The sequence below is a fragment of the Sapajus apella genome, unplaced genomic scaffold (assembly GCF_009761245.1).
Source record: "Sapajus apella isolate SASKATOON/1434 unplaced genomic scaffold, GSC_monkey_1.0 scaffold5, whole genome shotgun sequence".
Lineage (NCBI taxonomy): Eukaryota > Metazoa > Chordata > Mammalia > Primates > Cebidae > Sapajus > Sapajus apella.
In genome coordinates this window covers 30,044,016-30,069,092 of record NW_022436945.1, presented here as the reverse complement: position 1 = coordinate 30,069,092, position 25,077 = coordinate 30,044,016, and the positions used below count along the sequence as shown (strand labels likewise).

The 25,077-nt window shown below is 38.8% G+C and overlaps 1 protein-coding gene across 4 annotated transcripts in view; it reads right to left on the bottom strand.

Moving 5' to 3' along the window:
- Positions 1-1,583: 1,583 nt before the first annotated feature.
- The window catches only part of NSUN7 (NOP2/Sun RNA methyltransferase family member 7), a 49,990-nt gene continuing 26,496 nt past the window's right edge, over positions 1,584-25,077 (bottom strand). The window contains exons 8-12 of one of the 4 annotated variants that reach the window (XM_032274026.1): positions 21,139-21,282; positions 17,220-17,321; positions 12,556-12,673; positions 4,052-4,175; positions 1,584-3,196 (exon numbers count right to left, since the gene is read on the bottom strand). In XM_032274026.1, coding sequence (XP_032129917.1) covers positions 2,564-3,196; positions 4,052-4,175; positions 12,556-12,673; positions 17,220-17,321; positions 21,139-21,282 — 1,121 coding nt within the window. In that variant the 3' untranslated portion in view covers positions 1,584-2,563. Of the gene's footprint in view, positions 3,197-4,051; positions 4,176-5,461; positions 6,524-12,555; positions 12,674-17,219; positions 17,322-21,138; positions 21,283-25,077 lie in introns of those variants that run through there. The other 3 variants (XM_032274029.1, XM_032274027.1, XM_032274028.1) reach the window with 3 other exon arrangements.

Here is a 25,077-nt window from a genome sequence, read left to right as displayed (position 1 = left end):
TCTCTTGCTTTTTCTTCTTCAGATGGAGTCTCTCTCTGCTGCCCAGGCTGGAGTGCAATGGCACAATTTCAGCTGACCTCAACCTCCGCCTCCTGAGTTCAAACAATTCTCGTGCCTCAGCCTCCTGAGTACCTGGGACTACAGGCGTGCACCACCACACCTGGCTAATGTGTATATTTTAGAGACGGGGTTTTGCCATGTTGGCCAGGCTGGTCTCAAACTCCTGACCTCAGGTGATCCTCCACCTCAGCCTCCCAAAGTACATGAGCCACCATGCCTGACCTCACTGCTTTTATCCAAAGTACTTTTCACTCTACCAAAGTATTTAAATAACTGATCCTGTCCTTCGTAGAAGATTCTCAAGGAAGAAAACTGCAGTGTAATTAATGAATGGTTTAATTCAGAATCTTCACATACTTCTAAAGAGAAAAATAATTTAGTGCCAAAATTCATGCAACAAATTGTGACTTCAATCACATGCTACTGTAGAGATTAGAGAATTATCCTAAACTATTCCACAACAATGAGACTTAACATCACAGAAAATACACTTGAAAATAAAAATCTCAGACCTGCTACTTCTGGACAATGGAATACTTTTCAGTCTGGTATGGGGGAGGGCCGGGAAAGGATAAATGATTCTTGTGATACGATGGAATTCTTTACCGATTATTTTTACAATGTTAAATTAGCTGCACTACCCTCCTTGCATGGAATACTCAAACACAGATAGAAATCTTGGTGGGATAAGAGGATGAGCCACACACTATAATTTTAGGGCAAGAAGATAGTATATGATTTTCAAAATAAGCTGAGCATTTTATATCTTTCCGTACTTTAAGAGTGATAATTATGTGAAGAATTCTTTGGGGATTTAAAATATAATAAGCCTGGTTCAAGTATAAAAAGTCTTGTTTCCTTTCTTCACTGATACTTTTTTTTTTTAGGCAAGAGCTCAGTCTGTTGCCCAGGCTGGAGTGCAGTGGCACAATCTTGGCTCACTGCAACCTGCGCCTTCTGGACTCAAGCGATCCTCCTACCTCTGCCTCCTAAGTAGCTGGGACTATAGGCGTGTCCCACCACACCCAGCAAATTTTTGTATTTTTTGTAGGGATGGGGTTATAGGGTTTCGCCATGTTGCCCATCCTGGTCTGGGACTTCTGGGCTCAAATGATCTGCCCATCTCAGCCTCCCAAACGGCTGAGATTACAGACATGAGCCACTGCACCCAGCCCACTGACATGTTTTACTGGTAAATCTAAGCTAAAAGAAAAGTAATTTATTACTGCTATTAAAAAATTCATTCTTTTTTAATCCTCACTTTAAGAAAGTAAAAATAGAATATCAGAGCTGAAATAGACGTAAATATTTATCTTGAGGATAATATTCTAAAAATCATGCCATCTGAATTTAGCATTTAGGAATTTACATAACATTTCTATACAACTGAATTGCAAAAATAAAACTATAAATTCAAACTTTATGAATATGTCTAAATTTTTTTAAACAGTAAGATATATAGTTGTATCTTATTCTATTTAATGACAATTTCTGTTGCCATGATGAAAAATCAGACCCAGAAATGATAATCATATCAATTTTTGGTAGGCAACTGATAATACATTAAAGATGAAATTTAATATAATTAACATAGTGCTACAATATATTTTAATTGTGCATCAGAAATGATTTACCAAAGTTTGATTCCTGTGTGCTACTTGAAATGACTTGTAGATTTTGTTGTGTTGCCTGATCTTTGAATAGAATCAGAAATTTACGGGTTTCTTCAACAATAGGTATCGCCTGGATTCAACAGTTTTGCCTCTTCTTCTGAATTATTATTTAGATGGAAATTTACTCACAGTCTGTTTTATAACAGTGCTTGGCATAAAAGACAGGAAGGGAGAGATGATTGTGTCCAGTCTATTCAGGATCCTGGAAGCTCCCCCAGTGAGAGACACCTCACTGTGAAAGGGCCCCTGAGCTACACACAAATGGCACTTGGGAATTTCCTGCGCCTCCTACTTAAACTCAACCTCAGTCACGTTACAAAAGCTCATGTCATTCCCTGTTCAAAGAACAGCTTGATAGTTAAGAAAAAATCACCCTTGACCGTGATTGAGAAAGTCGCAAATACAACTACGTGGATGCTGAAGAGCAGTCTCCGCTGGCAGGAGATGCCGGGATCGTTTGCCTTTCGGCTAATGAGCTGCCTGCTAAGGCAACCAGTGTTTCCTTCCCTGCAGGAGAAACTTGCAGCTTTAAGTCCAGCCTGAAAGTTCACAGGAGTGAGACAAGTTTTGACATCTGATGCTAAGTCTCTCACTGGATCTTCTCAAACAGAGCAGCACTGATCTGTTGAAGTCTCTGAATGCTGCTTCGCTGACTCCTACATTACTGTTTCTCACTTGTCTGAATTCTCTGAAAGTAATATCACACTTAGAAGATCCCTAAGCGACCAAAAGAATGAGTACTTTGTGTAGAGATGTGGAACCTTCAAAATACTAGACTTCGAAAAAAAAAATCAACTGCTCTTTGGCCCATATAAAAAAACGCAAGACTGTCAAAGCCACGGCCGCGGAGGCCTGAGTAGGGAGGAAGGTGTGTCGTCTTTAGGCTTCTCCCCTTTCCTGGCTAGTGAAGGTGTGGGGAGGCTGGTGGGCACAAGTGCCTTGGGTGCAACCCAATGACAGTAAAAATGTTGAGCTGGCATCTGAGATCTGATCCCTTGAGGACTTGAAAATGGCATAAACACTGGAGGCAGAACAATCTCGATGGGTTTCAAAGCAACCATTCTGTCTTCTGGCCGAGGTCTCATCAAGTGTGCCTGCCGTTCACGAGGTCTAGAGGGACACGTGCTCTTCATAAATGTAGGCACTGTAGGATTGGGGGCCAGCTTGTTGGGTTTTCTGGTCTGTGAGGAAGCCCCCACTTGAGCAGTATTCTTCTGGGGAAGAGGTGGTTTTGTTAAAGTCTCTGACAGATTAGCACTGGCTTTAGTTTCTCGATTCAGGAACTCTGCAATTTTCATTTGGATGCCGTTATCAGTAGTGGCAGCTTTTGTCAGTGATGTTTTTGATTTTTTCTTCTTCTTCTCCCGTTTTGATGATTTACCCAGTTCAATCCCCTCCAGCAAACCCTTGGCTGCAGCTCGGGCCAAAACATCTTTCACAGACACTGTCTCAGAAGGGTCCCGCTGCAATTAAAGAAGCACTTACTAAATGTGGGAATTAGCTATTAGTGTGTCTCTTGCAAGTATTTATCAATGTGTCAGTAAAAGTAAAAAGACTGTCTTTATTATACTAAGAGAAATAAGAAATGGTTTTTAGGCCTTAGTCCTCAATCTCATAAGCCTCAGCAAATGCCTTTTTTTCCCCCCTTAGTGACTTTCTTTTAACAGCATTTTTTTTTTTTACTTAAAAACTTCCCCATTTATGAACCTGATAACTGATGGAAAAAAAGAGTCACACAGCATTTTTTGCTTTTGTTTTTTGTTTTGAGATGGGGTCTCACTTTGTTACCCAGGCTGGAGTGCAGTGGTGCGATCTTGGCCCACTGCAATCTCCACCTCCTGAGTCCAAGTGAGTCTCCTGCCTTAGCCTCCCAAGTAGCTGGGATACAGGTGCGTGCCACCACACCTAGCTAATTTTTGTATTTTTATTAGACACAGTTTCACCATGTTGGCTAGGCTGGCCTCAAACTCCTGACCTCAGGTGATCCACCCATCTCAGCCTCCCTAAGTGCTGGGATTACAGGAATCAGCCCCCACGCCCAGCTGCTTGTTTCGTACATGTGAGGGAAGATGTACTAGATGTTGATAAAATGCTTGGAGAGGTCGGGGGTGGCAGCCAGGCAGAAGAGGAACACTAGGGGGACGCATAAAGAACAGCTCATCTGCCACACAGCAATCATTCTTGCTCCTGCCCTTTAGCTGTTTATAAAATGCAAACACATCCTTACAGGATATGCACAGTTCCTGGCTTCCTCTTATGAGGCTTTGTAGTTTCTTAATTCCAAAGTATGACATGGATTAGGATTTTTTTTTCCTTACCTCCCTTGTTAAAATAGAAATAAAACAACCATTGGTAATTTCAGATGGTTCCACTCTGAAAAATTTATCAGTAGACAGTTGAATTTCCTTTAAGGAGCACAGTGGAAGAACGGGAGGGCTGAGCCTGCAGTAGACAGGAACAAGCATTCAACAGTTAGAATGGCCTCTTTGCCAAGAGAGAAAGAAAGCAAACTGCAGCTAAACTTTTTTTCTAGTATATTTTACCAATCATTTAAATAGAAATTATAATCAAGAATAAGATTCTGAAGCAGCCTTTCTCTAAACTGTAATAAGTTAAAAGCTCTAATATTTCATATTAGTTCATAATTTACTATAAATCCCAGATTCTCCATCTCTTAACCAACTATGCCAAGAATAATAAACGTTTAACAAACTAAAAACTTACCTTCCCAAAATCACTAATATATTAGTAAAAGGTTTCCATTATCAAAGCAGGTAAATATGTATAGTAATCACAAAGTTATCCAAAATTTCCTATATTTCTACCATTTTCAAAATACACAGAAGAAAACATCTTTTGGGTACCTTTTGCATAATTACAATATAAAAATATAACCTATCATTTTAATTATGTTCTTCTTCCCAGTCACTTTTTGAGGATTAACAGATGAGTCACATAGTGTTCAATTAAGTACATAACAAAGACTGTGTCAGAAAAATCTTGAATCACTAATAGGTTTAAAATGAAATTTTGGTTTTTATGTTTAATATTGAATTTATCATTTATTAGTAAGTGGTTCATTCATGAATAGATTATTCTATTTCCAAGCTTTTATTATTAAAATATTTTTAATAAATCAAAGCAATTAAACACTATTCTATATGAATTAAACCATCAGGAAATCTTTTATTAATCATTGTGTCCTGGCGGTACAGTGGCTCACTCCTGTAATCCCAGCACTTTGGGAGGCCGAGGCAGGCAGATCACTTGAGGCCAGGAGTTCAAGACCAGCCTGGCCAACATAGTGAAACTCCATCTCTATTAAAAATACAAAAATTCAGCCGGGTGTGGTGGTTCACACCTGTAATCCCAACATTTTGGGATGCCGAGGCAGGTGGATGGATCACCTGTGGTCAGGAGTTTGAGACTAGCCTGACTAACATGATGAAACCCTTTCTCTGCTAAAAATACAAAAAATTTGCCAGGTGTGGTGGCAGACACCTGTAATTCCAGATACTTGGGAGGCTGTGGCAGGAGAATCACTTGAAGCTGGGAGGTTCAAGCCAAGATTGCACCATTGCACTCCGGCCTGGGTGACAAGAATGAAATTCTGGCTCAGAAAAAAAAAAAGCCAGGTGTTGTGGTGGGCACCTTTAATCTAAGCTACTTGAGAGTATGAGGCAGGAAAATCACTTGAACCCAGGAGGCTGAGGTTGCAGTCAGCTAAGATCGCACAACTATACTCCAGCCTGGGTTACAGAGTGAGATTCTGTCTCAAAATATTAATAATAGTGTCCATGTAATGCAGCTACAAGCCAAAGAACACCAAGGATGGCCAGCAACTATCACAAGCTGGGAGAGAGCAGGGGACAGACCTCTCCAGCACAGGCCCCAGGAGGAATCCACCCTGCCAGCACCTTGCCAATGCCTTAGTTTAGGACTCCCAGCCTCTGGAACTTTGAGAGAATAAAAGTGTTATTATAAGCCACCAAGTTTGGGAGAATTTCTTTCAGCAGCCCAGGAAACTAACACACACGGCAAATGGGATTTTGCAGATGTAGGACAGGTCCCACGTTCGTTACCCTTAAGATATGGCTATTATCTGGATGGATCTGACCTAACCACGTGACCTTTGAAATCAGGGTCTAGAGGTCAGAGATGGAAGAAGTCAGAGATTCAAAACACAAGATGCTATGACGGCTACTGCAGGTGCACAGATTCGGGGAGCCCTGGGACAAGGAAAGCAAGTGGCCTCTAGGAGTGGAGAGCAGTCGAGTGACAGCTGGCAAGGAGATGAGGACCTCAGTCTCACAAACACAAGTGTGGGTTTGGAAGTAGACTGTTCCCAGAGCCTCCAGAGAATTCAGCCTAGCCCATATACTGAGCAGGGAGCCTGGCTGTGCCATGCCAGACATATCTGACTTATGTGAACTCATTAATAGGTGTTTTTAGCCACTAAGTTTCAGGTAATTTCTTAAACAGACATGGAAAACGAACACACAATGGCTTGCCCTACGTGAGGAAGCAATGCCAGGCTGCAGATGGCAGGCAGTGGAAGATGGAGCAAGAGGATAGAGAAGTGAGCTTGCTGCCATGGATAACACCACAAAGGCTGGAAAACCCACCAGAGGACTATGTTGAGAGGAAGGTTCCAAAAGTACACCCACTGTCAAGCAGCACGGAATGGCCTGGTGAGAGGCACTAGTGGCTTTCCTCCGCAGCCCACGGCTGACAGTAGGGGATGCTGTGACAGAAATGGGCTCACTGACAGCAATGAAAATAACAGGATCCTGAAACAACAGAGATCAGGTGAGCAAACTAACCATCAGAAGCGAGGCATGTGCACATATTGACAATCATAATGAACACTAGGACCAGAGTAGCAATCTAAGCACTCTCATGCACTGCTCACCTTCCTGCCCTCCACCCTTACTAGGAAACAGAAAATCAAAACACAACCTGGACCTCAAACTCAAAGACTGTTCACTATTAGAAAAGGTTAAAGGTAAATCACCACACATTAAAATGTCAGATGAGAACATTTGATCATATCATTAAATACTGCAAAGGCTTTTCATAAATCTAGGCAACCATTAGTGATTTTGAAAACCTTATTGTGCTATTGGCTTAAGTACAGACATATAAATCAATGGATAGAATGAGAACAGAATGAGAATCCAGAAATAAGCCCATATATTTATGATTAGTAGGTTTGCTATTTTCTTTCGTTTTTAGACAGGTTCTTGCTCTGTCTCCCAATCACAGCGTACTACAGCCTTGACCTGAGTAGCTCAGCCTCCTGAGTAGCTGGGACTACAGGCGGGCACCTCCACACCTGGCTGATTTTTTGTGGAGATGGGGTCTCTCTATGTTGCCCAGGCTGGGATTAACTGATTTTCAACAAGGGTGCCAAGACCATTCAATAGGAAAGAATAATCTTTTCCACAAATGTTGCTGGGAGAACCGGATAGCCACATGCAAAAGAAAGAAGTTGGACCCCTAGCTCAAATCATATACAGAAATTAGTGGTGATTGTTGTACAACTCCATGAATGTATTAATATTTTAAGAGCACTGAATTGTACACTTTAAAATGGTGAATTGCATAGTATGTGAATTACATCTCAAAAGGCCTATTAAAATAGGAATAGTTACCTATACTTAATGTATATCTATAATATATGCACACATATCCATGTGGTTGATATTCAGCTGGTACATGCTGGTGTGGCTGTATCAGCAGTAAAATTATATAAATTTCTGGGCTTATGCCTCTGTGCTGCCCCAGCTCTCTGAGTGCCCCTCCAGGCCATCATATAATAAAAAGGGACCAAGAGGTTACACCTAGCTCATCAAGGGACCACCAGGGCCCTGCTTCATCCCCTTAACGGGCTATTTTAGGACTTAGAAGTAGCGAGATATAGAAAGAAAATTGTTAACCATTTCATTATATATCTTTGGATTATGGGTGGGGCTTCCGTAATAAAAAATAATAAAATTTGAGAAGAAAACCACTTAAAACTATAGTAGTTATAGCGTTGTCATATTAGTATAGAAATAGTCAAACATCAATGGAATAGAATTACAGATCCACACAGAAGTATATACGGGCTTAAAGCATTCTTTTTTTTTTTTTTTGAGATAGAGTCTCACTCTGCTGCCCAGGCTAGAATGCAGTGGCATCATCTTGGCTCACTGCAGCCTCGTCCTCCTGGGATCAGGCAATTATCCTGCCTCAGCCTTCTGAGTAGCTGGGACTATAGATGCACACTGCCACACCAGGCTAATTTTTGTATTTTTAGTAGAGACACGGTTTCACCATGTTGGCCAGGATGGTCTGGATCTCACCTCATGATCCGCATGCCTCAGCCTCTCATAGTGCTGGGATTACGGGCTAAAGCATATTTTTAAAAGATGACATTTTAAATCAACAGGGAACAGGCGTTAAGGAAAGATTATTTGGGGAAAAAATAAACCTTGATCCATACTTGACTCTTTTACCAAAGTAAACAGCAGAAAAATCAATTATTTAAATATAAAAAAGATGAAATTATAAAAGTACTAAAAGAAAACTGACAAAAGCATTCATAAGCTAGGAATTCACATAATACAAAATGTAGAATCCATAAGGAAAACATTGAGACAAATGTCTACACAGAAATTACTGTAAAGCAATTACTTTCTCTTTTCTTTTTTCTTCTTTTTTTAGACAAGAGTTTCACTCTATCACCCAGGCTGGAGTGCAGTGCAGTGACTCAATCTTGGCTCACCACAGCCTTGACCTCTTGGGCTCAAGCAATCTTCCCACCTCAACTTTCTGAGTAGCTGGGTCTACAGGAGCACACCACCACACCTGGTCAATTTTTATATTTTTTTGTAGAGATGGGGTTTCACCACGTTGCCCAGGCTGGTCTCGAAAACTTGAGCTCAAATGATCACCCACCTCAGCCTCCCAAAGTGCTGAGATTACAGGCATGAGCCACCACGCTCAACCTATAAAGCAAATTTTTAATTCAAGTTTCTATTTAAAAATAAAAAACAATCTGAAAAATATCTGTAATTCATATGAAAACAGCAACTCTTCATAATATATAATAAGACATGTGAAGAGAAAAAATGAAAAATCCAGTTGAAAAAAGTGGGAAAGTTCATGAACATGCAATTTATAAATTAATAACAACAGCTGAAAATTGTTGTACATTTATTATATGCCAGATTCTGTTCATATGTTAATATATTTAATCCCCACAAGGATCTAATGACTAGGTAATATCATTAACTGTATTTCACAGCCACCTCTCCATTCACAATACCCTTTTCCCACTTAACAAAAAAGGTGTAACTGTCACTGCCTTGTTATGGTACATTGTCCTGGGATGTTAACATCTCCAGGGTGCTAACGAAGGGACAATTCAAAAATGTGGCCCTCTTCTCCCATGGCATGCAGAGTTTCGGTAAGAAATCTTTAAGAGGGTTTCACATTCAGCAAGCCTCCCTTCCTTCCACCTTTGTTCCCTCCCTTTCTCCCTTCCTCTCTCCTACTCTCGCTTCCTCCCTCCCTTTCCCTTTCTTATTTCTATATATCTATCTTAGAAGTCAAATTCAGAAGAAAATCAAAAGAGAATATTAATGTTTATTTGAATTAAAGTCAGACTTTTTCTGACAAGGTAAATTTGGTTTTGACAATGAGAATTAGTTATGTAAAATAGGTAACAAATTTAACATTTTCCCATAAATCAAATAAGATAAATAAATCTGCAGGTCCAAACATTTAACAGAAATATACTTAAAACAAATATGCAATATAATATTCCAGAAATAAGATATTTTGCAGCTATTTAAACTTATGATGTAAATGTTAGACATTAACTCTAAAATAAAGAACAAAATACACAGTTATTCAAAAATGTTTAGGGGCCAGGCACGGTGGCTCATGCCTGTAATCCCAGCACTTTGGGAGGCCAAGGTGGGTGGATCACTTGAGGTCAGGAGTTTGAGACAAGGCTGGCCAACATGGTGAAACTATCCCTACAAAAAAATACAAAAATGAGCCAGGTGTGCTGGTGCACTCCTGCAGTCCCCTATTAAAAATACAAAAATTAGCCGGGTGTGGTGGCAGGTGCCTGTAATCCCAGCTACTTGGGAGGCTGAGGCAAGCGAATGGCTTGAACCCAAGAGGCGGACGTTGCAGTGAGTTGAAATTGCAGTACTGCACTCCAGCCTGGGCAACAGAACAAGACTCCATCTCAAAAAAAAAAAAAATTCAGGATTGTTTGAGCAAAAATGTTTGACAACGTCTGCTCTGGAATCCCTGCTTTTAACCATCACACTACACTGACCAGTCAGTAAATAGAAAGCATGCTCAACCTCAGTAATAGAGAAATGAAAATACAATCAGTAATGAAATGTCATGTTTCACCTCACAGGTGAGTAAGATTTTAAGTCTGATGAGGCTCAGCATTTGTGAAGTTGTGGGAAAACAGGTTTATAAGAATGAATGTTTTGGTAGTAATTTGACAATACCAATTAAAACTTAAAATATTCACATTCTATGGTGGAAAAATCTAGAAGACTACAAATTGTTAAGAACAATTATTAATAAGAGGATGGGATTTAGAAAAAGGCTTTCTTTTTAAGTTGTATTCTGTAATGTGAAATTTTTACAATAGGGGATCAAAAAATGTACAAATTTGCAAATTTTATCATGACAGCTGAAGTCCAAATGAGCTGAATATTTCTGGGACATTAAAAAGAAATATAAGCAACAGGTAGGCGATGAGATTAAATGACATGTAATATTGCTTTCAACTCTAAATTCTACCACTTTGAGGTAATAGGAAGTGATTCTTAGAGACTATCTAGTATATTTCCCTGGGCAATGCATAATTTGACAACATCTCCAACAAGTAGTTATAACCCTCTTCAATATATACTCTCCAGCTTGAGCTCAAATCTCAAACCAATCAGAATTATGGATTCTGTCTTTATATTTAAACTTGTGCCTTTTATGCCATATTATGGATTAATCATTAATCCTGGCTTGCCTGAAACAAAATCAATATTCCTCCATGTTTGCCATATCACATTCTTTTTTGAAAAAACACACAGGGTTTCATGATGTTGCCCCGGCTGATCGTGAACACCTAAGGTCAAGCTATGTGCCCAGCTTGGCCTCTTAAAGTGCTGGGATTACAGGTGTGAGCCACCATACCAGGCCAGCCATATCATATTCCTAAAAATCTTATTCCTAGCAAATCAAGAGGTACGCATTCCACATTCACCAATTTGATTGCATACCTTCAGTAATACCCTTTGCCAATGGATGATGTTTTAGCTAACGCTATGTTGAGGAGCTCTCAGAACATGAGGTTGGCTCTCAGCTACCAAAAGGAGCTACTATATAAGGAAAGTCAGCAAGAAAGAAAATAGAGGTGTGATTATGTCCACTTGTGAAACGGGCAAAGGAAAAATATCACTTTACGGGAGGGAGCAGACAATATGCATATTAAGAATTAGAGGAGCCGGGTGTGCTGGCTCATTCACGCCTGTAATCCCAGCACTTTGGGAAACCAAGGCAGGCAGATCACTTGAGGCCAGCAGTTCAGGACCAGCCTAGGCAACATAGTGAAACCTCATCTATACTAAAAATACAAAAAATGGCTGGGCATGGTGGTGTGCACCTATAATCTCAGCTGAGGCATGAGAATCACTTGAACCCGGGAGGGGGAGGTGGCAGTGAGCAGAGATCACGCTATTGCACTCCAGCCTGGGTGACAGAGTGAGATTCCATCTCCAAAAAAAAAAAAAAAAAATTAGAAGTTCACTACAGGAGAAATAAGAAATAAGTAAAAAAAAAAATCAAAGTGAGGCTTAAAATAATTTTAGTCATTGTCATGACCTTAAGGAACTAATTAGTGTCATCTATTCCTGAGACCTACTCCTTATCTTGATGTCCACAGTTCACACTGCAGCGTTAATGCTCTCTCTACCTCTAGTTTATTGTAGCATTTTCTCCAGAAGCTATTACAGTTCTCTGGGTTATATCCTGGTGGGTACCAAAGGCTAAAGCGGCTTAATGAATGTATACTCTTTCAGATAATAAACCAAATTTTCTATTTTCTAAGAATATTTTATATACTTTTTATTACACTAAGGCATGCATGTATCTAAAATGGGGACAATAAATTTGGATCCATTTATCCAGAAATCAATGAAGTCAAAACCAAAATGCCTTTAGCTTTAATAATAACAAAAACATAGATGTCCATGACAGGTGTTAAACAAACATAAAATAACAAAAACAAAAGAGTCTTTTGATGTTTAAGAAAATGCTCATGCCAAGCTGTTGAAAAGGGTTCTATAGGCACAGTGGCTCATGCCTGTAATCCCAGCAATTTGGGAGGCTGAGGCGGGTGGATCATTTGAGGTCAGGCGTTTGAGACCTGCCTGGCCAACATGGTGAAACCCTGTCTCTACTAAAAATACAAAAATTAGCCAGGTGTGGTGGCACATGCCTGTAATCCCAACTACTTGGGAGGCTGAGGCAGGAGAATCGTTCAAACCCAGGAGGCAGAGGTTGCAGTGAGCCGAGATCATGCCACTGCACTCCAGTATGGATGACAGAGTGAGACTCCATCTCAAAAAAAAAAAAGAAAAATAAAAAGGCCCTATGGAGTCTATGTTAAATTTATAAGAAGTTAGGCTATTTTATCATACTAAAATATAATTTTAAAAACTAGAATGTCTTTATATAACTTAGAAAATCATATTTTTCATTTAAAAAAATACTTATTTGAGTTTAGAAGAATCCTTCCTTTTCTTACCTATAAGGTTGTACTTTATTCCCAAGGTCTTGAAATTCCAGTGCTTTCTTAACAACAGCTTCATTTTCTTCTGGATAAACTGAACATGTGCAGTAAACAACTGCTTGAGCCTTAGTAACTATATTAGAAGAAGATGCAATGACTGTAACAACCCCATTACAATCCTTACAAATGTGCTATGTTTCCAAACATCTATTTGATACTAATACCACATGGTTTTGATGAGAATGATTTCCCCAGATGCTTGAATGGCTCCCCTTTAAAGCAAAAGCTTGTCTTAGAAACTTATTCTGTAGCTAGGAAGTAAAGTCAATCTAACTGGATTGTATGGAAGTTGAAAATTCAATAAAAAATGAGGCCAACTTAGTTATAAACACAAAGAAATAAATCCTGCAGGTTACCATGAACTTAATACTTCCAGCCATTCTTCTACAAGCGATAGCGCCTAAATAGTTTAGTAGACTCTAGAAACAGACAGACTTAGATGTGAATCCCAATTCTGTCACTTACTCATCTATGAACCTGGGCAAATTACTTAAAGTCTTACATTTTTCATCCGTAAAATGAGGTAATACTACCACCTGCAATACTTATTCAGCACCTACCAGCTGCCAGGCAGGCACTGTTCTGGGCTTTGGGATACATCAGTGAACAACACAAACCAAAATCCATGCCCCTGTGGTGCTTACTTTCTAGTAGAGGAGAAAGACAATAAGAGATAAATACAAAAACTATGTAGTACTGTTAGGTGATCAATGCTATGGAGAAAAGCAGAGCAGGGGTGAGAGATAGAGATAGTTCCAGGAGAAATACTGTGAAATAGAGCAGTGAGAGAAAGCACTGTGGAGATGCCAAACTGTGGGTAGACTAAGGAACCAGCCACAGAGCTATTTAGAGAAAAGCATTCTAAAGTAAAGGAACAGCAAGGGTAAAGACCTGAAGTCAACCTGGTGCTGGGATGTTCAAGGAAAGTGAAGGGGCCGGTTCGATCACAGCAGAGGGAATGAAGAGAGTAGTGAGAGTCAAGGTCAAAAAGCATGGTCTGAGCATTAGATAGTACAGGGACTTGTGGGCCACCAGAAGGACTTAGATTTTTTTACTTGGGTTATGATGGGAAGCCACATGTTTTAACAAGATCACTCCAATTGCTATGTTCAGAATAGACTGTAGAGGGCGGGGCAGAGGCTGGTAGAGAAATTAGGAGGTCATTGCAGTAATTCAAGTGTGAGGTGATGAGGGTTTGGACATCGTGGTAGTGGTGGTGGTAGCTAAATATATTCTGGATATAAGTTGAATATAGAATCTATCCCATACACTGACAGACTGGCTGTGAGTATGAAAGAGAAATCATGGATAATGCTAACGTTTTTAGCCTTAGTGAGTAGAAAACTAAAACTATCATTAACTGAAATGGCAGTACTGCGGGAGGAACAGGCATGGCAGGAGGAAGACCAGGGCTTCCATCTTGGACATGTCAGCTTTGAGATGCCTGAGTCCCTAAGTGGAGATGTCAAGAAGGCAGCTGGAGATACAAGCTTAGAGTTTCGAGAGGAAGTTTAGATTAGAAATATAGATGTGGGAGTCACATAAATGTGTTTAAAATGAGACAAGACAAAATCACCACGGGAGTAAGTATAGCCAGAAAAAAGATCCAAAGCATGGACTGTGCACACTCCCATGTTAAATAGGGTGTTGAGACAGAGAGGGCCCAGTAAGGGAGACTGAGAAGGGGAAGCCAGAGAGAAGGCCTAGAAGATGGTGCACTGGAAGACAAGTGACGTAAGCATGTGAAGAGAGAGGAAGTGACCACTTATGTCAACTGCCACAGACAGACCAAGGTAGACGAGGGCTGGGAACTGACGCCACAGCATGGGTCTCACTGGTGATCCTCACAGGACCATTTCAGTTTAGTGGCAGGAGTGAACGTGTGATGTAATAGGCTCAAAAAAGGAGGAGAGGAAAGATTGACACACTGTTCCCAGGGGAAAGGCAAGTTACAGGGATTTTTTACAAAGGGGGAAGACATTCAAAGAAGTTAAAATAGAGGGAATTTTTGTGGATGAGGGACTATAAATTCTAGAGAGCACAGAGAGATGTGGACAAAAGGCTATGAGGAGAGTTATGGAGACCAGAGTATAGGAGATGAGGAATGACCTGGGGTCAGGGCTTCCTGAGTTAACTGTCATTCATAGGTATAAAGGATATAAGGAGACATGTTTCTTATTATTTATTTGTATTCTTTTTAGAGGTGGGGTCTTGCTCTGTTGCTCCGGCTGGAGTGCAGTGAGGTGATCTGGCTCACTGCAACCTCCAACTTCTGGGCTCAAGTGATCCTCCCACCTCATCCTCTAAGTAGCCTGATGCCTAGATAACTTTTTTATTTTTTGTAGAGGCAGGGTTTCACGATGTTGTCCAGGTTGGTTCAAACTCCTGGCCTCAAGTGACTCTCCCATGTTGGCCTCCCAAAGCGCTGTGATTTCAGACATGAGCCACAATGCCCAGCCCACTTATAATGTTGTTTTTTTTTTGAGACCGAGTCTCCAGGCTGCAGTGCAGTGGTGCAATCTCGGCTCACTACAACAAGTGATTCTCATATCTCAGCCTCCCAAGTAGCTGGGACTACAGGCATGTGCCAACATGCCCAGCTAATGTTAGTATTTTTAGCAGAGATGGGATCTTACCATGTTGTCTAGTCTGGCCTCAAGTGATCTGCCCAGCTTGGTCTCTCAATGTACTGGGATTACAGGCATGAGCTACCACGCCTGGCCCCAACTTAGGATTTTAAAGTAGAGAGTAGTGGCAAGGCTGTGAGTCTTACAGGGTAAGGGAATTAGGGGTGCCCAGACCCCCTTGTTGCTCTGGTCAAAGACAGCATGGAAGCTAAGGAAGAAGATTTGGTGATTATTAAATAAAATTATATATATATATATAAAGTAAGTAGCAGGTGCCTGGCATATAATAAGTAATCAATAAGTGCTTAAATATTTAAAAAACTATTTTCACAACTAGCAAGAGGACTGAGCAGTTATCTTTTGTTTTTTTTTTTTTTTTTTTTTTTGAGACGGAGTTTCGCTCTTGTTACCCAGGCTGGAGTGCAATGGCGCGATCTCGGCTCACCGCAACCTCCGTCTCCTGGGTTCAGGCAATTCTCCTGCCTCAGCCTCCTGAGTAGCTGGGATTACAGGCACGTGCCACCATGCCCAGCTAATTTTTTGTATTTTTAGTAGAGACGGGGTTTCACCATGTTGACCAGGATGGTCTCGATCTCTTGACCTTGTGATCCACCCGCCTCGGCCTCCCAAAGTGCTGGGATTACAGGCTTGAGCCACCGCGCCCGGCCTTTATTTGTTTTAACTCTAATCCCATGACAGATTACATAATTATCTTTTATGTGGTTCATTTCGTATGGGGCTTTTAGTCAGTTCTATCAAAATTTACAGTCAAACCCCTAATTACACACTTAACTACCTAAGATAGTATGGTCTTATGGGAAAATTAAATACAAATTGTTTGACTTATGGTATGTCTTCCAGTAATATTATCTGCCATAATCTCAAGAGTTGCCAATTTTATGTTCATTTGGCATCATAAAAGAGCTTATGTGTCATTAAAATCCCTTTGCTTTGCAGATTCTTTCTGAAGCTTTTTTAAGCTTTAAATATCCAATTAAAATACATAAAAGGTTTATTATTTACCAAATTCCTGATCTTCCCATCAACTCATTTCCTAGATCATATTCTTATCATGTTCAAATTGAATATCTATTAGCAATATAAACTAAAAGAAAAGGCCCCTCCTCTGTGCTTTCTTTTACATATTTATTTTTTGCTTTTACTCCTGGCAAGCTGTGACCTCTGTGATTTCTATTAGGCCTTATTTCTACCTCATATGTGTTTATGTATTTATTTACTGAATGATCTATACCCATAGATCTATATCCATAATATGGATAGGGTCTATGCCCATATCCATTTATCTTTAAGCCTTTGCAGGTCAGGATTTGCTAACACTGAAACACCTTACATACAGCTTAATGCCCTACCTAAAGTAGGTACTTTATAAATATATACTGAATTAGTAAAAGCTTATTTATTTCTCAGAGACATCTAGATTACTGTGTGTATATGTGGAAAGGCAGTGGTACTCAAAATCTAAATGAAGTGATTAAAGCAATGATATAAATTACTCAAAGTGCCACCTTGTTACTCAGACTTCAAATCAAGAGATCTAGGCTTTATCTACAATTGCACCTCTCTGTTCTCTATTTAGCACTGAGAGAAATAAGAGTTTGACTAAAATTTGGACTACAGAAGAGTTGTTAGGGGTAGGCACAATGAAAACAGAAAAATTACATCAAGTAAGAAATCAAAGAGAAGAAACAGGAAAGCTGACACTACAATTATAAATGCACATAATTTTACTTCAGCATTACAAAATTGGTAAATTATGCTTGCTAACCTGTTTATTATAGTAAAACATATATTCTAAAAACTGAGATTAAATTGGTAAAGATAAATATTTTGTTATTTGAAGACAATGAGACTGATGTTCTGAAAAATCTGCTCATGGCTCACACTTCATTGCTTGATTATAAGATGGTGAAAGACTAATATTTCTAAAATGTACACCGTGTTTTAACAAAATGGTGACCTTGACAAACTTACATTTCATTGCATGTGTTAGCTGTTCATACTGCTGTTGAGCAAGAATGTGAAGTTTGTCCTCTGATATGCCTCCTTGAGAGTGATCTTTAAGGAATTCTGTATCTGAATTTTAAAAAGAAATGCTTTTAAATATAGCACCATTAAAAACTTTTTACATTTTGTTATCATCACAAGTTTTCAGTCATTTTGCCTACCAATAAAAGTTTTTCATGGAAAATATCTATGAAAACTAAATTGATGATATTAAAATATTGACTTAAAAATTAGAACAATAAAGTTAATTCTGTTTCACTTTATTATTGCTTTTCAAAAAGAATATTGAAAATATTTAATATTTTTTTCTCCAAGTTCCCATGAGATAGTCATCCAAGTAGTCATTTAAGTCATTTAGATACAGAAGAGGAAATACAATAGTCTAGAGACTAATATTGGAAAGAGAAAAAAAGGTTTATTTTCCAAAATAAAAACTAATGGGCTATAGTCAAATCTGGGAACACACAAAGATACAGTTAAAATACAAACTTTCCAAAAGAAACCTTGGAAGAAAAAATTCAGAAAAGCAAATGTATGCCTTCATAACAGATTAAGCAATAATATCTTACAATTTTTAGTTTTTGAAAAATAATGTAAACATATGTATTGATAATATTAATGAAGATATACTGAATGCTACTTCATGTAGATTATTTTAACAACTCTTGAAGCATCACCATTCCTGTTAACATTGAGATAATTGTTTAAACATACATTAAACAACTTGTCTAAGGTTATATAGCTACTAAGTGGACAGCCAGGATTCTAACTCAGAAATCTGACCAGAGGGCCCCAACTTCTAAACTCTGTATTCAACTGGCTTTCTAGAGCTCCCTAGAGTAGAGCAGCCAATTATTTATACCATGTATGTGGCTGTTGCCCATTCCAATAGTATCACTAAAGGTTAATTAAACTCCATTTCTTCCCAATTTAGTTTTACATTTCATGAGGGATTGTTTGTTTTTTGTTATTGTTGTTGTTGCTGTTTTTTTGAGATGGGATCTTACTCTGTTGTCCTGGCTGGAGTGCACTGGCGAAGTCCCGGCTCACTGCAACCTCCACCTCCCAGGTTCAAGTGATTTTGTGCCTCAGCCTCCTGAGTAGCTGGGACTACAGACATGTGCCACTATGCCCAGCTAATTTTTGTATTTTTAGTAGAGATGCGGTTTCACCATGTTGGCCAGGCTGGTCTCAAAATCCTGGCCTCAACTGATCTACCCACCTCAGCCTCCCAAAGTGGAGGGATTACAGGTGTGAGCCAGTGTGCCTGGCCTATATTTCACATTTTTTGTCTCTGTTCTAAAACTATTCATTACTTTTTAAAGGACTATTACAAATTATTATACTCTAAAGCCATATCATCCAATTCTTTAATTCTATCTTAAAATAATTCCAAGTTGTTAGCAAGGACCAACTTCATATATTCCTCAGTGGTTCTAATATTTTTCAATGTTAAAATGTTTTTACCAGCCTGGCCAACATGGTGAAACCCCATCTCTACTAAAAATACAAAAATTAGCCGGGCGTGGTGGCGGGCATCTGTAATCCCAACTACTCAGAAGGCTGAGGCAGGAGAATTGCTTGAACCTGGGAGGCAGACGTTGCAGTAAGCCAAGACAGAGCCATTGCACTCCAGCTGAGAAACAGAGCTAGACTCTGTTTCAAAAAAAAAAAAAAAAGTGTTTAAAACTAATTCCTTATTGATGCATTCTACCTTGTATCGAAGTTTAATAAAATAATCTTTTGGATTCACCCCCACTAGTTTCTGACTAACTTTCCCACTGTAGGTCAGCAGCTACTTATTTGCTCTGGCTTTTAGCTCCTCAGAGCCCAGGTTTCTTCAAAAGCCCACCTTACTTCAGGATACTCCCACTTCTTAGCTTATCCTATCATCTCATCAAGGTTTTCAAAACATTACCAGTACCTAGAAAATGTTTTCCTTTCCCCCTTTCCTCGTTTGTATTTTCCTTTGGGCTTTTCTCCCCTGGCCTTTATTTTATTTTATTTATTTTTGAGACAGAGTCTTGCTCTGTTGCCCAGGCTGGAATGCAGTGGCGCCATCTCGGCTCACTGCAACCTCCACCTCCCTGGTTCAAGCAAATCTCCTGCCTCAGACTCCTGAGTAGCTGGGATTAGAGATGCATGCCACCATGCCCAGCTATTTTGTATTTTTAGCAGAGACAGGGTTTTACCATGTTAGCCAGGCTGGTCTCGAACTACTGACCTCAAGAGATCCACCCACCTCGGCATCCCAAAGTACTGGGATTACAGGCATGAGCCACTGCACCTGGCTGCCTTCAGTTTATTTTTAATATGTGTTTTTTTCTGGATTTCCACATCAAAATGGCCCCGGATAAGGCCAGAGTCTAACAGTTCTGGGCTCTAGTTCTCTTGACAGCTCTTATTAGAGCCGCTATTTCTTCCCCCCCTTTTTTTCCCCCATTTCTTTCAGTGTCTACTAATTGATATTTGATTATTTCTTGAAGTTCATCTGGAAATTTTCTCAGTCTACCTACCATCTGAATTGTTTATTCTCTGTTTAAGTCTCTCTGGAAAGAAATTTTCTACAGCAAGTCAAAATTCCATGTGGTCCAGTTTAAACCCAGTTAAAGACAGTGTCATTTAGTGGAAAGAAAAGGTGCTAACTGACCTGAATTTGAATCCCAGCTTCCCTACTTACTAGCTACATGACCATAAGCAACTTGTTTAATTTTTCTAAGTCTTGGTTTTTTTTTTCTACAATTATAAGAACACTATCCTCAAAAAGTTATTGTGACTGCTAAGTGACGGTACGTGAACACTACCTAGAACGATGCCTGGGACACTGTTGTATTCAATAAATATTAGCCCCTTTCTCTCCATTTCTCTTCCTCCTCTTTCTGTCCTTGCTAGAAACAGAAAACAGTTACTATATTCTGAATGTTGGTGGAGTGTCTTCTTTTTCTAATATTCTAATTAACCTTATCCAAGCCTTTCAGTATAAGCAAGGGGTGAGAATAAGTTTCATTTAATTTAAAGCAATATAATGTGATTAAGAGAGTCATTAAAAGTGCCAGTCTCAGAGTCAGACTAGTTGTATTTGAATCCAAGCTCTGTCACTTACTAGCCAAATGATCCTAGGAGACTTCATTAACTTCTCTGAGCCTTGGATTCCTTATTTGTAAAACAGAGATAACAAGTTACTACTACTTCACAGAATTCTTGTGAAGACTTTCACAAGAAATAATCTTGGAAATAATCCAGGAAAAGTGTCATGCCCAGGGCCTTATATCTAAGTGCTCAACAAATGTTAGTGTTAAATAATAATTCCTTAAAATGTATTTAAAAGCCAATAAAATTAAATGTAAATGCTTCTGTATTTAGTCTGAGATGTTCATTTTATAAAGCATACATCCTGGAGATTAAAATACCTTTGTGTTTGAAATACTCTCATTATTATTTAATTAGGATCATGTTTAGAACATAAACTCTAGAGTCAAACAGATCTAAATTTGAATCCTAATTCTGTCTCTAGTTGTTTGACCTGAGAAAAATGAATCAATCTTTGAATCTCAGTATTTTCGTCTATGGAGTGCTGGTAAATTTTGACACTTACATCAAGAGCTCTGGTATATTCAAATAGCATACTGGCCCGTATCTTTTCTGATTGCCTACATTATTCCAATTATTAAATATTTTGAATATCATCCTGGTCTATTTCCCACAGGATTAGTGTAAGGATTAAATGAGTAACAGGGGTAAAGGAATTTACACATAGTAAGTACTTTTTATATGGTAGCTATTATTTATTAATCAGATATATCAGATAGCTATTTTAACAATTTTAAATAGTTTTATATTTTAAACTGTCAACTAATTTCAATAATTTAGAAATTAAAACAAGTACCTTCATGTTCATTTAAGATAAATTCTACTGGATTACTAACACCCAGTCCTGAACAACGAGGTAGCAGCAAAATCACTTTAACTTTCTGTAACCTGTGATCCTTTAATTCAATGTTAATAAACAGGTCATGAAGTATTTCAATATCTGGGGAAAAACACAGAAAAATTAATGTAAAATATGAATGAAAAATCTTAATGTAGTATTTGTATCTATTTATTCTACATTTTAAAATCCTCAACCTCACAAAAATTCATTTTAATGTAGTTAGAAAAGAGGGCTATTCTTCTCTGATATCTACCCAAAGTTAATACAGGAATCCTATTAATAGAATGCTTTCTCCTTCACCTGAAATGATTTTGAAATTTAAAATTAAATTTCTCATTTGGAACTGCAGGATATAGTAGGGAAGAAATGGACTTCAGAGACAGAAAAATGTGACTCCCAACTTCACTATTTACTAGCTGTGCGTTTTAATCTCCCTAAGCCTCCATTTCCTTCTTCATAAAATGGGATAGCTACTTCATATAACAGTGGTGAAGACTGAGATAAAGTAGCTAAACTCAGCGTGGCGTCTATTCTATAGCAAGGGCTCACGCCTGTAATCCCAGCACTTTTGAGACCAAAGTGGGTGGATCACCTGAGGTCAGAAGTTCGAGACCAGCCTTACCAACATGGTAGAACCCTGTCTCTACTAAAAATACAAAAAATTGGCCAGGCATGGTGGCAAGCACCTGTAATCCCAGCTACTCGGGAAGCTGAGGCAGGAGAATCACTTGGACCTGGGAGGCAGAGGTTGCAGTGAGCTGAGATCGTGCCATTGCACTCCAGCCTGGGCAACAAGAGTGAAACTCCATCTAAAAAAAAAAGTCAAAAATGTACTGGGATTTCCTAGTTACATTTTTTTAACTGATTTCTGGCTTGATTCCACTATGGTTGGAAAACATTATAGGCTAGGTGTGGTGGCTCATGCCTGTAATCCCAGCACTTTGGGAAGCTGAGGCAGGAGGATCGCTTGAAGCCAGTAGTCCGAGACCAGCTTGGGTAACATAGTGCGGCCTTGTCTCCACCAAAAAAAAAAAAAAAAAAAGCTGAGAGTGGTAGCGTGCGCCTGTAATTACAGCTACTTGGGATGCTGAAGTGGGAGGACTGCTTGCACCAAGGAGGTCAAGCTGTAGTGAGCCAGGATCATACCACTGCACTCCAGCCTAGGTGACAGTAAGACCCAGTCTCTAAAACAACAACTACTACTACTTTGTATGATTTCAGTTATCTGAAAGTCACTGAAATCTGCTTCCTGGCCCAGCATGTAGTAACTTTTGGTATTTATGTGTGCTATGCAGTTACTAGGTACAGTGTTCTATACATGTTAGTTTGATTAAGCTGCTGATCATGTTGCTTCCATCTTCTATATCCTTACTTATCCTACTAATTTGTTTTCAATTTGAGAGAAGTCCGCTAAAATGTCTCACTAAGATAAATTGTCCAGTTTTTGGTTCTGATTTATTTTTTTTAAGAGTACAATATATTTTATTCACTGATAAACTAAAAGCCAATTTCTTGGCATTTCTCATGTATACTTCTTTTATTTTATTAGTAAGCAAAGCCCTGTAAGGGAAGCCTTTGCCTAGTCCTCTGACTCTGATTCATCTTCACCTTGATTAATCTGGAAGTAACGAAGTTCGTAAGTCTCCTTGTCAGATGCAACCACTCAAAGCCAATCCCGAAGATTGTTCTTCTTAAGGTATTTCTTAGTAAGGTATTTCAAATACCTTTTCGAGAACTGTTTCTCAGAAACAACTGTGATTTTGTTCTTGAAGCATTTAATGTAAACAACATTCCCGAGATTTCCAGTTTTGTCATTAACTTTAAACTTCTCCTGTAGAAACTGTTCCTATTTTAAAACAGAAAAAATGCAAAACTGGGGAACAGAACCCTAGATATTCACTAGGGAAGGTACCAAAATTTCCAGAATCAAAAACTCCATCTTCTACTGGATGAGTAAGGTCCAAATTAAACTTTCAGGTTGACCTCTTGGGCTTCTTGCCTTTCTGCAGCACCTTTCTCGCCTTACAAGTCAGCCGGGTGAACTGAGAGATTTTCTTAAGGTTTAAGTATACAATTCAGGGGTTCTTTTAGTATATTCACCAAAATATACTATAAATAACAGTATATGTTATTTATTTATTTATATTATAAATAACAGTGCTATGAACATTCATGTGCAAGCTTTTGTGTGAATATATGTTTTCAATTCTCTTGAGTATGGACATAAAGGTGGAATTCCTAAGTCATATAGTAACTCTATGTTTAACATTTTGGGATTCTGCTAAATTGTTTTCCAAAGTAGCTGCACCATTTTATGTTCCCATCAGCAATTTTTCCACATTCTTGCTTACACATTATTTTCCTGTTTTTTTTTTTTTTTTTACTATAGCCATGCTAGTGGTTTTGAAGCGGTATTTCGTTATGGTTTTAATTTGCAGGTCCCTAATGATTAATGATGTTGAGCATCTTTTCAGATGAGCTCACTGGTCATTTGTAGATCTTCACTGGAGAAATATCTACTCAGATCTTTTGCCCTAAGTTGGGCTATTTGTCTTTTTATTGTTGAGTCATTTACATATTCTGGATACAAGTCTCTTTTCAGATAGATGATTTGCAAATAATTTCTCCGGTTCTGTAGGTTATTATTTTTTTTTTCTGAAGTGGGAATCTCGCTGTTGCCCAGGCTGGAGTGCGGTGGCCCAGTCTTGTCTGACTGCAACCTCCGCCTTCTGGGTTCAAGTGATTCTCCTGCCTCAGCCTCCCAAGTAGCTAGTATTACAAGTGTGTGCCACCACGTCCAGCTAATTTTTGTATTTTTAATAGAGATGGGGTTTTGCCATGTTGGCCAGGCTGGTCTTGAACTCCTGACTTCAGGTGATCCACCAGCTTTGGCCTCTCAAAGTGCTGAGATTACAGGTGTGAGCCACCACGCCTGGCCAGTCTTTTCAGTTCTTTGATAGTAACTTTGAAGCACAAAAGTTTTCAATTTTGATGAAGTCCAATTTATTTTTTTTTTCTTGCTTGTGCTTTTGGTGTCACATCTAAATAACCATTGCTAAATCCAAGCTCATGAAGACTTACCTGTGTTTTCTTATAAGAATTTTAGCTTTAACACTTATATTTTTGATCCATTTTAGTTTCTGTATATGATTTGAGATACGCACCCAATTTTATCCTTTTCCGAGTGCCTATCCAGTTGTCTCAGCACCACTTGTTGAAAAGACTATTCATTTCCCATTGCATAGTCTTGGCAATATTGCTGAAAATCAACTGACTATAAATGTAAGGGTTTATTTCTGAACTTTCAATTTTGTTCCATTGATCTACACATTTATCCTTATGCTAGTATCACACTTCTTGATTACTGTAGCTGTGTAGTAAGCTTTTAAATCAGGATATGTGAGTCTTATAACTTTGTTCTTTTTCACAATTCATTTGGCTATTCTGGGTTCCTTAAATTTCCATGTGAATTTTAGGAACAGTGTGTCAATTTCTGAAAAAGCTCAGCTGAGATTTTTATAAGAACTGCAAGGAATCTGTAGATCAATTTAGGGAGCACTGCCATATTAAGTGTTCTGATCCATAAACATGGAATATTTTCCACTTGTTTATGTCTTATTTTTTATTTTCTTGGAGACAGGGTCTCACTTTGTTGCCCAGACTGGGTTAATAAAAAATAAAAATAAAAATAAATTATTTTTTATTTTCTCAGAGACAGGGTCTCACTCTTCATGCCCAGTGGCATGAAGCAGCTCACTGCAGCCTTGAACTCCTGGGCTCAAGCAATCCTTTCACCTCAGCCTCCCAAGTAGCTAGGATTACAGGCATGTGCCACCATGGCTGGATAATTTTTAAATTTTTTGTAGAGATGGAGTCTTGCTCTGTTGCCAGATT